This window comes from Aptenodytes forsteri, unplaced genomic scaffold (genome assembly GCF_000699145.1).
Source record: "Aptenodytes forsteri isolate BGI_AS27 unplaced genomic scaffold, ASM69914v1 Scaffold113, whole genome shotgun sequence".
Lineage (NCBI taxonomy): Eukaryota > Metazoa > Chordata > Aves > Sphenisciformes > Spheniscidae > Aptenodytes > Aptenodytes forsteri.
The window spans coordinates 698,599-711,802 of NW_008795032.1; the positions used below are offsets into that span (position 1 = coordinate 698,599).

The 13,204-nt window shown below is 52.1% G+C and overlaps 1 protein-coding gene across 1 annotated transcript in view; it reads right to left on the reverse strand.

Annotated features, from left to right (window-relative positions):
• Positions 1-212: 212 nt before the first annotated feature.
• Positions 213-13,204, reverse strand: part of SNX1 (sorting nexin 1) — a 14,203-nt gene continuing 1,211 nt past the window's right edge. The window contains exons 2-15 of the mRNA XM_009276342.1: positions 12,015-12,117; positions 10,958-11,091; positions 9,577-9,643; positions 8,329-8,372; positions 7,169-7,310; positions 6,550-6,628; positions 5,730-5,805; positions 4,573-4,686; positions 4,334-4,427; positions 3,515-3,720; positions 1,913-2,056; positions 1,454-1,534; positions 917-988; positions 213-618 (exon numbers count right to left, since the gene is read on the reverse strand). Coding sequence (XP_009274617.1) covers positions 568-618; positions 917-988; positions 1,454-1,534; positions 1,913-2,056; positions 3,515-3,720; positions 4,334-4,427; positions 4,573-4,686; positions 5,730-5,805; positions 6,550-6,628; positions 7,169-7,310; positions 8,329-8,372; positions 9,577-9,643; positions 10,958-11,091; positions 12,015-12,117 — 1,407 coding nt within the window. The 3' untranslated portion in view covers positions 213-567. The remainder of the gene's footprint in view (positions 619-916; positions 989-1,453; positions 1,535-1,912; positions 2,057-3,514; positions 3,721-4,333; positions 4,428-4,572; positions 4,687-5,729; positions 5,806-6,549; positions 6,629-7,168; positions 7,311-8,328; positions 8,373-9,576; positions 9,644-10,957; positions 11,092-12,014; positions 12,118-13,204) is intronic.

Below are 13,204 nucleotides of genomic sequence, written 5' to 3' on the forward strand. Positions count from 1 at the left end.
CTCAGATCCTAAAAACAGCGGCCCCAGGCTCATGCTCAGAGAAAGGCAGAAAGCCAAAGCTTAATCAAGAGCAAGGACAGGTGGCTGGGGCAGTGCCCAAGGTCACCCGCGGCCCAGTGACAAGGCAGCAGGAGGCTCCGTCACCTCCCTCAGCATCCACAGGATGCAGCCGTTACGCCTCCCCAGCCCAGCCCACGAACAGACAGAGCCTGTTTGCCCTGATACAAGTTTTATTACAGAATTTTAATGGCACTGCAGGAGTAAGATAGTCATTAGAGCCCTAAAACCCAGCCTGAAAAATATACATTTTACATATATCGTTAACCCCCTGCTGCAGGTCTGGTCTTAAAGCAGGAAACTAGTTTCTCTTCAGTAAGAAAATATATGTCACTAAATGAAAAATATACAGTTAGAAGAGTTACTGGCTTGCAAGCTGCTTGTCTGGGGGTTAAACCTCTACCAGCTCAGAGTGTTTGACTAGGGTTCGTTCACATGTAAAAGAGGAAGAGGTACAGTGTATAAAAAAAAAAAAGGCAAAGTTCAGACAGGCTCGTTTGCTCGGTCCCACTAAGAAATGGCCTTGGCTTCGGGTAGGACCGCTTCCCAGTACTTCACCAGCTGCAGAGAGGAGAAAGGGAGAGGGTTAGGAGCCCGCGGGTGCTTTGCCAGCGCAGTCCAAGCCCAGAGCAAGTTGAGAAGCATTCTGAGGGGGCAGAAGCCCCTCCACAGGGTACAGCCCCCCCCCCCAAAAAAAAAGGCATCAAGGGGAATGCAATGCTTATATTTTGTCCTGTTCCAGCCCCCACACGTGGGGAGCAGGATGCACCCACGGTGGGGGTTCACACTTGAGCGGGGTGCGAACTCGCACTGCTGAGCTTCGAGAGGTAAAACCATGGCAGGGGCTGTGGCTACTCACCTGCTGCTGAGAGTTTAATAACGTCTCAAGGTATTTAGTGACATGGTTTCTGAAGTCCTTGGATTTCTCTTTCTGCAAGAGATGGGTGCAGGAGTGAGCACAAGGCTGAACGAACCACCAAAACCCTCCGGGCTTTTGCAGGGGAGGACAAACCACCAGGATTTTCCTGTTCCTCCTGGGGCTCCGTTGGACGATCTCAGCTGCCCACATGAAGCAACCAGCATGAGATGCCGAGGATGAAGCTCACCTCTGGCCACAGCCTGACAGCTCAGAGGATCTTTGCCCACCCACCCTCATTTTAATGGATAGGCTTCTCTGCGTAGAAGCCCCCTCTTAGCCAAAAGACATCAGCTCTGACCACGGCAGGGATGCCCCAGCTCGCACGTGTCCGGATTTACAAATATTGCCAACCGCTGTACTGGGAGCGGGGTCAGGAACCAAGGTGATCCTTGGCTAGCCCAGGCTGGTGTTCCCAGCCAAGGCACATCAAGGCCAACCAGCTGGAAGGTTGCACGCCGAGGGCTGGGCCAAACGTACCTCAAACCGTATCACTTCCTTGCGGATGACAGCAGAAATCCGTTCAAAGTCCCTTTCGTACTGTGTCACACGAGACTCCCACTGCAGAGAGAGGAAGCGCGCTGTTTCCAGGGGAGGGGAGGTGAAGAAGCTCTCGCTCCCTTCCGCAAGCGGTTTTGTAGCCACGACTGTTTGCACGAGAGGTGCTACCAGAGCAAAGCCCGGCATTTCTGGTCCTCACCACCACGGCAAGCTGCATCCCCTGCTTGCTGCAAGCTCACCAAGGAAGCCACGGAGGTGGGACCGCGAGCAGCCCCTCCTGCAGCTTCTGTGCTTCCTGCGGGGCTTGCTCAAGGCTTGATGCAAGCTTGGCAACAGATACCTGTCCCTTCAGCTCAAGGGGTCCCCTTCTCACTGCTCAGCGGCAGAGCACAGAGGGAAGGAGCTGAGCAGAGACCCCGGCAACTCCTCACCCCCTACCTCCGAGATCTCCTCTTTGGCCTGCTGCAGCTTGTCGGGTTTGTTGGCCCAGAGCAGCCTGGCCTCCATCTCCCTCTTCTTCTGCAGCATGGTCTGGGCATCCTGCCACCGCTGCCAGGTCTTCATGCGCTGGTCAAAGGCTCCCTGAAAGGAAGGAGCAGAGACTGAGCTCTGCTCTGCCACCACACCAGTAGCAACAGGCAGCTGCGAGGGGCTCTGCTGACAGTGGCAACCGACACCTTTGGCAAGGGGGACATAAGCTAACAGCAGAGCTGCTTCATCAGTCAGGTCCTGAACCCATCTCAGTGTAACCAAAGCTGAGCCAGAACATGGACTTGCTCTGCTAGCGAAGGAGCCCAGGCGCAACATCAACCACCCCATGCTTCAGGAGCAGCTTTGAGACCTTCCTCTGTACAGGGCTGGCAGCACAGGATTTGTCCACCTGCTCTAAGGTTTGGCAGGAGAGTCATCGGAAGAGCCCCAGCTACGAACGCGGTTCAGCACAAGTCTGGACAGGCCTGAGGCCACCTACTGAACTGGCAGCATCCCAAGCATGACATCTAGCCTGTCCCCAAGCTCTGCTGCCTGCCCGTTTCAGTCCTGCCATCAAGAGTGGACAGTATGAGGAGCTACCCTTGCCTGTCCCACTCTGGATCTCCACCATGAGCTCCTGCAGAGCTAAGTGCTCACAGCTCCTGCTGACCGCACAGCACGCTCCAGCAGCAGCTTGCAGACATCTGCCAGGCGGCCAGATGATTTTAGCAGGCCTGCAAATCACCAGCCCAAGCGAGGAAGACCCATTAGACTTCTGAACGCATCCAGCCAGATTGTGGGGAAGAGCTAGAAAAGCAGAAAGCAGCGTCTGATAGCCTGGTCAGAAGGACAGAGCAGCCAAGAGACAGGTAAAGTCTGAGGCAACACTAGGGCTCCTCACCAGAGCATCCCAGATAAGTCTTATTACCTCCAGCACGACCAAAGACCTTGGTCCTGCTCTGGAGCACCCACCACACCTCCCAGTACAGACAGACGAAGGACGCTTGTGCCTACTCACTATAGGCTGTATTCTGGCCTCTGTAGCCTCCCCAGAAACAACTGCTCAGAGACAGGACAAATTTGGGGCAGGAACAAGTCAGCCTGCCAGACTTACAGCTCACTTGGGACTGGTTTCTTTCAGCCTCCAGCAAGGCCAGTGCACCAGGCAGGCTGCATGGACTTGAAGACTCAAGCTCTTCCCCAGTAGGCACTTGGCAGATCTATTTGCAACACCCAGATCACGGGTTATCTGCTCACAGACTCCGCGGTAGACACAGCCTCCACCTCTGGAAGGGCTGAGGCCACCTACAAGCCATGAACTTGCTCCACATCCCCCCCCAGAGAACAGCAGCACAGCCAGACCTCGCTTACCCTACTTTTCTGATCTAACCACTTTGACACGTGCACAACTGGACAAGCAGCAAGTTTGCCCTCTGCCTGGAGAGGTCAGAGGCACACCATGCCCCGTGCTTGAATTTAGAAGACCAGCTGCCTCCTGGCACACCTAAGCCTAAGATTGGTGCTAGGACCAGCAGCATAGCCTAGTGCTTGCCCCAAAGGAGTGCTTACCCTTACAACTGAGAGAAGGCGGATGTAGTCTCCCAGGAGCTCGGCCAGGAGGAAGAAGTCATTGTTAGCCTGTTCCTGGTGCAGCTGTTCAATCTTCTCTTCCACCTCAGCCAGCTGGGACAGCGCCCGGGACAGGGCCGTGTTGTCCTCCGAGCTCCCCAGCATGGCCAGACTCTTTGCAAACTGGGCTGTATTCAACGCTAGCTCTAGTGAACGGAATAAGAGAGTCAACCAACGGGCCTCGCTACACCGGGTGCTCTGCAAGTAAAGCCCCAGCCTAGAGCTCAGCCCAAGGAGCTGCTTTTCTGTAGCCCCAGGAGACATCAGCTGGAAGAGCCAGCACAGTCTCGGTCAGAGCTCGCAGCTTCTGCAGCACGGCGGGAGGAGGGCTAGGCAACTCCAGCCAGGGAGGAGAAGGGAAGCAGCAGAGTGGGAGGACAGGCACAGCTTTGCAGAAGTCAGCCAAAACATGCAGAGGAAGAAAAAACATCCTTGCTCCCTGCCAGAGGACAGCCGGAATTAGCAATAAGATCAGCTCTGCTCAGGTTTGCTACGGCAGCCTTCATCCTGCAGGACACTGGTTCACTTCAACACCGTCATCCTAAGCTTGTAGGGCTGGACAGAAGAGGTGGGATTACCATTTTACTTCTGTCTCCCATGACGAAGAGACTGAGAGTCCTTTATAGTAAGGAAGCACTGACATATCTTCTGAGAAGTGCCTCCTAGGACACCCGCATGCTGGTGACCTCCAGTCAGGCACCGCGCAAGGCTCAACTGTTACAGGTCAAGCTACAGAGCAAGCGGTACCAAGCTTGTTACCTTTCCTGTGGTTCACTAGCGTTTCGACAACAGCATGCAGCTTCCGTAGCCGCTGGTCCTCGCACTCCACCTCCTGCAGCTTCTCCTCGAACCACTGAAATGGGTAAACCCAGAGCTGATTCCCACAGACGGCATTGCTGCGGGGCCTTCCTTGTATCTCGCACCCAAAGCTTGAGCTGGGGAGAGCACACAGCTCTGGAGCGAGGACGAGGACAGCCCAGAGGTGTCCAAATACTTACTATGTCCGATTCATTCATCTTGATGGTCATTTTACTGACAGCATCCGTAGCTTTGTTGAACATCTTCAGTATTCCTGCTCCACTCAGGGTCTGGGTGCCTACTGCTCTTGGTAGCTATAAAGAAATAGAAAAGTTCGCTTTGCCAGGAGATAAAAGCAGCTTGAAGAGCAGCCAGCACAGTGGCATCGTTCTCCCATGTGGGTCCCTTGACAGCAGGTTTTCTGCTCACAGCTACTGCAAAGGCTTAGCCAGACACCGACCAAGCAGTGCCATAGCCTGTACAGTATTTCAAATAACGGGACCAGAGTGGTTTTCAAACAAATGAGGAGTTCCTAAACCTTACACTGGATCTGGGGTCCGCCCGTTCTGCTTGGCCAAGGTAACAAAGATCTGCAAGAACCAGCCATGCCGCTTGAATCCCTGAACTGAGGGCTGCCCAAGCTGCCACAGGTCACGCAGGCACGTAGAAGTGCTTTGGAGCGTCTCTCCAAAAGCCAGCAGCAGTTTGCACTGCTGGGGGACACTAGAGCAGAGCAGTGCTTTGATGCTGGGAAATATTCTACACCAGCCACAACTATTTTCCAGACAGAGCTGTATCTGCTCATCAGCAAAGTGAGGTGTTGCCATGATGTCTGCTCCTACATCAGAGCCCTCCAGCACAGCATTAGTGCTGGAATCACTCAGGCTAGGGTTTCCCCAGGGCTCAGCCTCTTTAAGACTCTGACTTCTCCACGTCAGGTGTGCAGCTGGGCATGGTCATGCTCTCCTTGGAGAAGCAGGGACCACATCGGCCAGCTCTCCCTTAACATCTGCTCTCCCTTTGAGCATCAGGCCAAGCCAGCACGGGACCCCCCTCACCTCCAAACAGTGGGCTACACTCCTGTCATGGATTTCAGACAAAGATTACCCGTGCTCTCAATGTGTGCCCCACCATGATGTAAGCAAGCTAGGCCAGAGCTCGTTATGAGTGTACAGTGCTTAGACAAGCCCTGACACACAGAAGAGAGTCCTGTTCTTGTCATCACTGGTTAAGAGCTCTTACAGGGTTCTGCTGCTTCTCGCTGAGCTTTGAAGCATCATGCCTCGTTAACTGCTTGTGTACCGTTTCCTTCTGTACTTCCAAGGTACTTGTAGCTACGTTATTCCACACTACTGACCTCCTCCTTTTCCAAGAACTCTCTGACATCTGGGTCCTGTAGCATTGTTGGATGGCTGACCACTCTCCGTAGGTACCTGCGGAGAGGAATGCACCAAGAGTTACTTCAAACTGTAGCAAACCTGGCTCTGAGCCATCACAGTGAGCTGCAACACACTTGTTATTTACTCCAAAATGGCAGTTCAGTAGCTGGAAGTCACGCCTGCCTAACAAGCTGTTCTCACCCACCCAGAGTTCTACCTCCCTGTGGACTCTAGTGAGACCAGACTGCAAGTCCAGACCTTGGATTAATACCTGCTATAGCAAGAAAGTTACCTGATACGCCAAGCGATCAAGATCCAGCCTCATCTGTTAAAAGTGTCATTGTTCAAGGTATCTTTCAGAGGCTGAAGCTGGAGGGGGGGGATATCAGCATCCCGGTGCTAACTACAACGGTTAACACAGGCGGCAGAGCAAAGGCCAACTGTGGCTGTGTAGTTAGGGCGCAAGTCAGAGTTGTTTCTCACCTGATCTGCACTGTTTGTACCATTACTTAAAATCCATACTTTTGGGCTCCTGAGACAGCTCAGTTCTCTCCCTGCCACGTCAGGGGAGTTTGGCCAGATTCAGACAAAACACCAGCAGGGGCTTTTGAAGCAGGAGATTGTTTTACAGAGTCAAAGCAACTCTCTACAGTTGCAGCTCTTCGGCAGTCTCCAGGTTCGCTGCAAACCCAGAAGCAGACGGCTTTTCTCATGTAGGGAGGAGAATGCAGCCAGTCTGACCTTTCAGAGGTCCCTTGCTTGGTTCAGGCACGAGGGGATAGCTGTTGGGGTCTGTACCTCTCTAGAGCAGCCCGTCTTTTTTCTAGGAACTCTGCAGAGGAGGAGTCTTCCTTCCCAACTTTCACTTTGGTCATTCCTAGCACAGAAGGAAGACGCAATTAATGAGCTGCTTCAAACAACACACAAGGTAGCGTGGTTTGTTACAAAGTACAGACTATCAGGGTGATGGTAGAGGAAAGGCATTTTACAACAGAAATTAGACCTTGCATCAGCAAGAGCTACTTGGAAATTTAAAATCTGCTTATACCTAACGTCTAGCAGAAGTCAACATCCAGAAAAGAGGCAAAGCAATGCCAGGCAAGACTGGAAGGGTTACAGGTCTGGACTCAAACTGAACAGCAATTCAGTGACAACAGAGAGGATAAGGTTTTACTCTATGTCAAACAGATACAGAGGCATCTACAAACTCAAACAAGGCTTTAAGCCCAGAGCTCCAGGTATGGAACCAGCAGAATTTTGTCTGTGCCACAGAACCCAGATTACTTTCCACACCTGCTTCGCATGGCTGCTCTGCAGCTTCCCTCTCGGCTTTAAGGCAGCAGGCAGGCCTGTCCTTCGGGCACAAAGCTCGCCATCAGAAGGACCAGCTCTAGCGCTCTGCACCTCCACCACTCACCTATGAGACTCTTCTCGGGCGGTGGAGGAACGATGAACCCATTTTGGGCATGCTTCTCCAACAACTTCTCATAGAGACCCAGAAAGTCACTGAACCTCCTTTTCACTGAAAACTGCTTGCTCCTGAACATTGGCATGCTCGTCTGGGGGAAGGGAAGAGACGAGACTCGGATCAGACTCACCCAGGGAAGCTTGCCCCTGCACGCACAGCCTTGCTAGCTCTATCTGCTGTCACTTCTGGGGATGAAGTAGGACAGCTTGAGCTCTGCAAGATATGAGGAATGAACAGAGCAAGCTTCAGCCCAGGTTTTCAGCAACTTACCTCCTAACAGTTCTCCTTGGACCGAGCAGTAGTATTAATGCCACTAAATAACAGAGCAGTTGTTACTGCAGCCGCAGGCTGCTTGGTAAGCCCTGCCCATTGCCTAATCCCATCATCCCTGCTCCCCACAGGAACAGGGACCACTCTCAGGTCAGACTTTATCACCTTAAGACTACAGGGGCCATCAGTGGCTTTTGACTGTGTCTGCAGAGCAGGAGTGGAGGCTAACAAGTCCCCTTCACACACCATCAGCTTCAGACCACAGGATGCCTGTAGTCCAGCAGCCGCTGCACAGACAGCTAGGAACAGCTTTTTGCAGAGCTCAGAGCAGCACCCCAAAGCTCCAAGCAGGGCAGCAGCTGCTGCAGAAGACTCGATTTCTTGCGACTAGCCCAGGAGAGCAGGTCCTGACATGAAACTAGCTACAGCAGCAGCTCTTCAGCGAGAGCTGATTTCAGGTCAGCTTAATCTGATGTGACCATCGGCACAGAACCATTAGCAACAGCCCCAGTGTCTGGGGCTCTCCCTAACAGATGTCATTCCTGCTGCTCACTCCAACACTGAGCACCGGTATCAGCCAGGACTGCACAGAGGTAACTGGCTGAAAAAAAAAAAAAAGAGACAGCCTCCTTTCAAACAGGTTCAAAACCTATTTCTCAGCTAGGCTCATCCTTTGATCTGTAGGAGTGGATTATAACTCCTGAATCCATGTAACAAGGCATTCAGACCTCCTGTCTATTTCGGTCACCACTGGCTTGGCTAAGAAAGGCCAGTCCAACTGTCTTCAAGCATGGAAAAAACAATGACACCCCATCTCAGGAGCAACGAGTTAGACATACCTGTGTTGACACTTTGTAGGCTACATACGCATTCATGCCATCCCCTACGGAAAACAAAAACAAGGCATTAGTATCACAAGATCAGCACTTTCCGCTATCATCTGAACGCAAAGCACAAGGCTCCTGCAATCTTCCGGCCTTTGCCTGCTTCAGCAATTCCGATCTTTGATCTGACAGAGCCCCAAATCTTTGCACAGAACCACAGGCAGCATCTCACTGCGGGACCCTGGACCCCTGCCCACCAGGCATTTCCCCGACCTGACTGCTTAGCCCTCATTTTACTTCCTAAGGCAGCCAAAACCAACAATCAGGCGCTTGTTACCCTGACAGCATTTGGGCTGAGTCCACGCATCTGCTCAGCACGCAACAATTCGGCGGCTGTACAGCACATGAAGCAGTCTATTCAGAGGATGCAAGTCAGACAGCCCCTGGCTGCATGTGGCTGGATTCTGAAACATCACAGGCAGTTTTCTCCAGCTAAAACAGAAATCCCCTTGTTTGGCAAAGGAAGGGTTTACCTGGTAGTTTAACTGCAGATGCCCTTCAGAAGTCTGATGCCACCCCTAGTATACCTCTGATTTACAAGTCAGTGCACCTCCCAGCTCCAGAAATCATGAGCCACAGAGTGAGAACAAGCTGCCACATGTGAGGCTGCTCCGCCAACTGGGATGAGATGTTACGTGGGGTTCTTTGCATCCCAGGGACTGCCACATAGCTGGCCAAGTTCCTCTGACCCCCACTTTCAACAGAGAAACCCTCTTGCTTCTCAGTTTGAAGCCAGAGCTGCTTCCCTGGCAAGCACAGCTGCTAGGAAAGGAATGGAATAATACACTTAGTTTTAGGTTAAGGCAGTTTTGCCTCCCCCTGCCACCTGCACACAAGACAGTGCTGCCTGGAGGTCAAGTCAAGTTGGTCACCACAGTTCCAGACACCAAGCTCTGCTACTGCAAGCATCACGTTCCACCCTCCCAGAAAACCCACTCCTGGCCTTTGAGGTCCCTGGCTTTCCAGAATCTGCTTCTGCCTTGCTCGTTTGCGACCTAGGCATTTTGCTTTGTGTAGTCTCTTTTCTCCTAGATGTTGCAAGAAGTCTTGGAGAAGTTACTCCAGGATCAAGTTCGCGCTTGCAGAGACAGCTCGAAAGCTGGAGCTGTGGCATGTGGAGGTGATAGCTGCATTCCGTCCTACTGCCAAGCCTAGCTTGCCTAACTGTGCTTCACCATGCAGCAGGACAGGGTATTAACTCACCAACTTTCTCTGGGTCGCTCACTCCTACAGTCAGCTCAAATTTGTCCTCCTGTTCCTCTTCTTCCAGCTGTTTGGTGTAAGCACACAAGGACAGCAAGTTAAAACTAGAAAGCCAGGCTTCAAACCACCCCAAACCATGAAGTCCCATACATTACGGTGAGCTTGTCACACTGCCAAGGCATCTTTGGCACTTCAGTCTGGCCAAGGCCATTCTATAAAGCCCTCGAGTTTCTCACTTGTGTCCAGGCTACATGTTTCAAGGATCCCAAAACTGGATTTGTCTTTACGACACTGCTATCTGCACAGACCGATGTACAATCTGCTCAGCCCCAAGGTGAAACTCTGCAGAGTCCAGCCTCAGCTCTGCACAGGATAGGTCCCTTTGGGCTCTTTTACATCATGATTTTGGTTCTCATCTGAAACAGTGCAAGATACCGAACCTATGCTGAAGGCAAGCTGTACTGTGTAGGCACACGGGGACGGAGAGCCAGGATAGCAACCGGCAGACCGAGTTTGAACAGGTCTTTCCATCAAACCCTGCTTTGCTAAAGGCCAGCGGATGGCTATACTAGCAGTACTGCCTCTGACAGACCACAGAGGCTTCAGGCTTGCTTAGAGAGCATTGGCAGTGCCTCGTTAGTGGAATGGTACTAAAGGGCTGGGCAAAGCAGAGCTGAGACTGGCCTCAAACAGCCTTTGGTCTATGAACCTGAAGGTGATAGCTTATTGGTTTGCTGACCAGCTCAGCATCCTGGCCTAGTTCTGCATTGCTCCTTCACTTAAGCCAGTCTGAAGCCAACCTGAGACACCACTCCTGACGGCACTGCAGAGTCCGTCCTCATGAGCTCAGGGGTGCTTGAGGCAGAAAAGGAGCACTTTCCTTGTCTCCAAAATAGTTTCAGTCTCTCTACAGGAGAAAACACAGATTTAGGCCAAGTACCACCTGATTAACTGGGCTTGGCAACCAGACTACGAGTTCCACTTAAGGACCATGTGCTCTCATGTCACCCAAGAGACTGTTTCTTTTAAAAACATGGACAAGAGCAGCTACACCACTTGCCCCATCTGCGGCAATACAGCATGCTAGAGCTCCGAGCCAGAGCTCAGACCCTCAGGACCAGATGAGCCGCTTGCTATTTCAGCTTTGGAAGCAGTCTGCACCACCACACAGGCAAGAATGCTGTCAGGCTGACCTGGACCCCACTTCGGCAGTATCAGTCCCAGACTGATGGCCCGAGATACAAGCCAGGGAATCCAATAGGGCAATTACATTAATTGCACCATTTAAGATGCATGTTTACAACTAAGTAAACAGACAGGTTCCTGCCAATTACAGTCTGAAACCAGCAGGGCAAGTTGGAAAGCTCAGAGCAATTCTCACCTCCTCATAGCTCTTTGGAGGGTTTCTAGAAGAGCTTGCAGCTACTTCTAATGAGGGGGCAGGATTGGATGCTTTGGCCAGTTCCTTCTTCTGGTTGTTTTGCGTGTTGTCTAGAGACAACTCTACAGTGGCATCTGTCAAGAGAAGTTTGCAAGGGTCAGCCTCTCTACTTTGGGTTTCTGGAAAGGTAATTTCAGTATTGTCAGAGAGGTTCATGAGATCTAGGGAGTAACGATAGTCTTAATTAGCAAAAAAGTCCATAGGGAGGACACCTGCAAGCATTGGGAAAAGCACGACTTAATGCATCTTCACTGCTGTTAAGAGCATTTGATCAATCCTGCTGGAGAACATTAAGTTAATCCAATGAACTTCTTATTCTAGGAGCCAGACTTCACCTCCTTGCTGTGTGCTAGACGAGCTGCACACTAGAACAGCTAAAGCCAAGCTGGACTTTTACACAGCATGTAGGCCAGCCTACCCAGGCAGGCTCCTTCCCAGTACACTTCTCCACACAGAGGAAGTCAAAACTTTCATCTGTCAGCAGACGTCTCCAGAACTGACTCTCAGATGCCTCTGCCAGAGGTGTCCCACCATGCCAGGGCTGGGGAAGGTCCGACCCTCCTCATTTTCCCCCTGCTGAGGGGTATTATGTTTCCTGTTCCTTGAGAACAGCCAGGTCTCGACTAGAGATGCTTCCTCCACCTGCACGGAGGGAGGAGAAGGTAAAGAACAAAAGCCTTTTAACTCCGGGAGGACACTCACCACCTTCCAGTTTAAGGCAACAAAACCAAAGCAAACCCCATTTTAATCATCTTCAGCTTCCAAACACTTAATCCTGCCACATGATTATGCTAGAGACCTGGAGGAGGCTACTCCAACCTTCCCAAAAACACCGCCAGACCTTAGGGCTTCCAGAGCAGACTGGAACACGAGTTTGAGATAAGGACCTGTGATAGTCCAGAAATATCCATGACCTGCATGTCACGCTTAAAAGCGGATCACTCCAGGCTTAAGAGTTCGGAAAGCCCCAGCAAACACTCAGTAGATACAGACTCACCTGCAAATAAGTCCTGATCATCTTGCTCTACACGAACCCCATTCTCTTTGGAGGTGCTGCTCACAGGGAGAAGAGATTCCCTTTTTGGTGCCGTGGGCTTGTTCTGAAAGAGAATTAAAAGCACATAAACAAGAGGTTATTTACACTGAGGAATGGAGGCTGGAGGACCAAACAGGTCACCTTCCTAGCCGCTGCCACACAGGGTAACTACCATGAATCTTGTGTGAGCACAGTGGCCAGAGGACATCACAGACTGCTTCCCTTCCACCCACCCTTGAGCGTTACGATCTCTGCCAGCAAGGCTATACCGAGGCATCTGAGCCATTAAGGACACAGAGCATCACACAAAACTTCAGAGCCAGTTTTCACCCTGATTTTTAGCAGAACGGGAGCAGCTAGCAGGTTACTGGGTTGTGCCAGCCCACAGGCCAAGCATCACAGCCCCAGTCCTTCAGCTATAAGGTGTTGGGAGCACTAGGCAGTCGAGTACATGCAAGTGCTTCTGTTCACAACACCCAAAACACACCCAGATGCACCATTTCCAGGTAGTGACTTGCACACCAGCACTAACGCCACATCAAGACAGGTGGGCCGCACTAGGGAGCCTCCTGCGCTTAACCGTAGCGAGCCAAGCACACTGTCAACAGGAGATCCCTTGGGAAAGCCAAGATGCACCGCTGGCGGCAGAGACTCATGGCGATTTGCTTGCCCAAAGGCAAGACACCAGGGATCACGGGAACTTTGTCAGCAGCTTAACTTGTGCTAGCAGTTAAACCACCACCACGAGCCAAGCTGCCCTTCCCCAGAGGGCTGGTTAGGGCCCACGTGAAGGCAGCTGGGTCATGCTTTAATGCAGCAGCTCACTTCTACTTCCAAGGGGTGCCAGAGGAGCTCACGGACTTCGCTGCCCCGGCACTGCTGGAAGCCAGCTTCGTGGATACACATTGTCCCCTCCTACAACACCCCTCGCAGCAGAGACAAGGCTGCCACGGCTGGACTAAAGCCGGGCACAGCTCTCGGTGTTTTGTAAAGTGATGCTGGCAAAGTCCTGCACACCAGGCTTTGCGACCCAAAGTTCGTGCTCCCCACGTACGGCTTGGCCGGGACAAGCCAGCCCCAGGACTTACAACACAGCTGATCCTGCCACAGCAAACAGCCCCTTGGGCACACAGCTTCGCCGGGGGGGGACC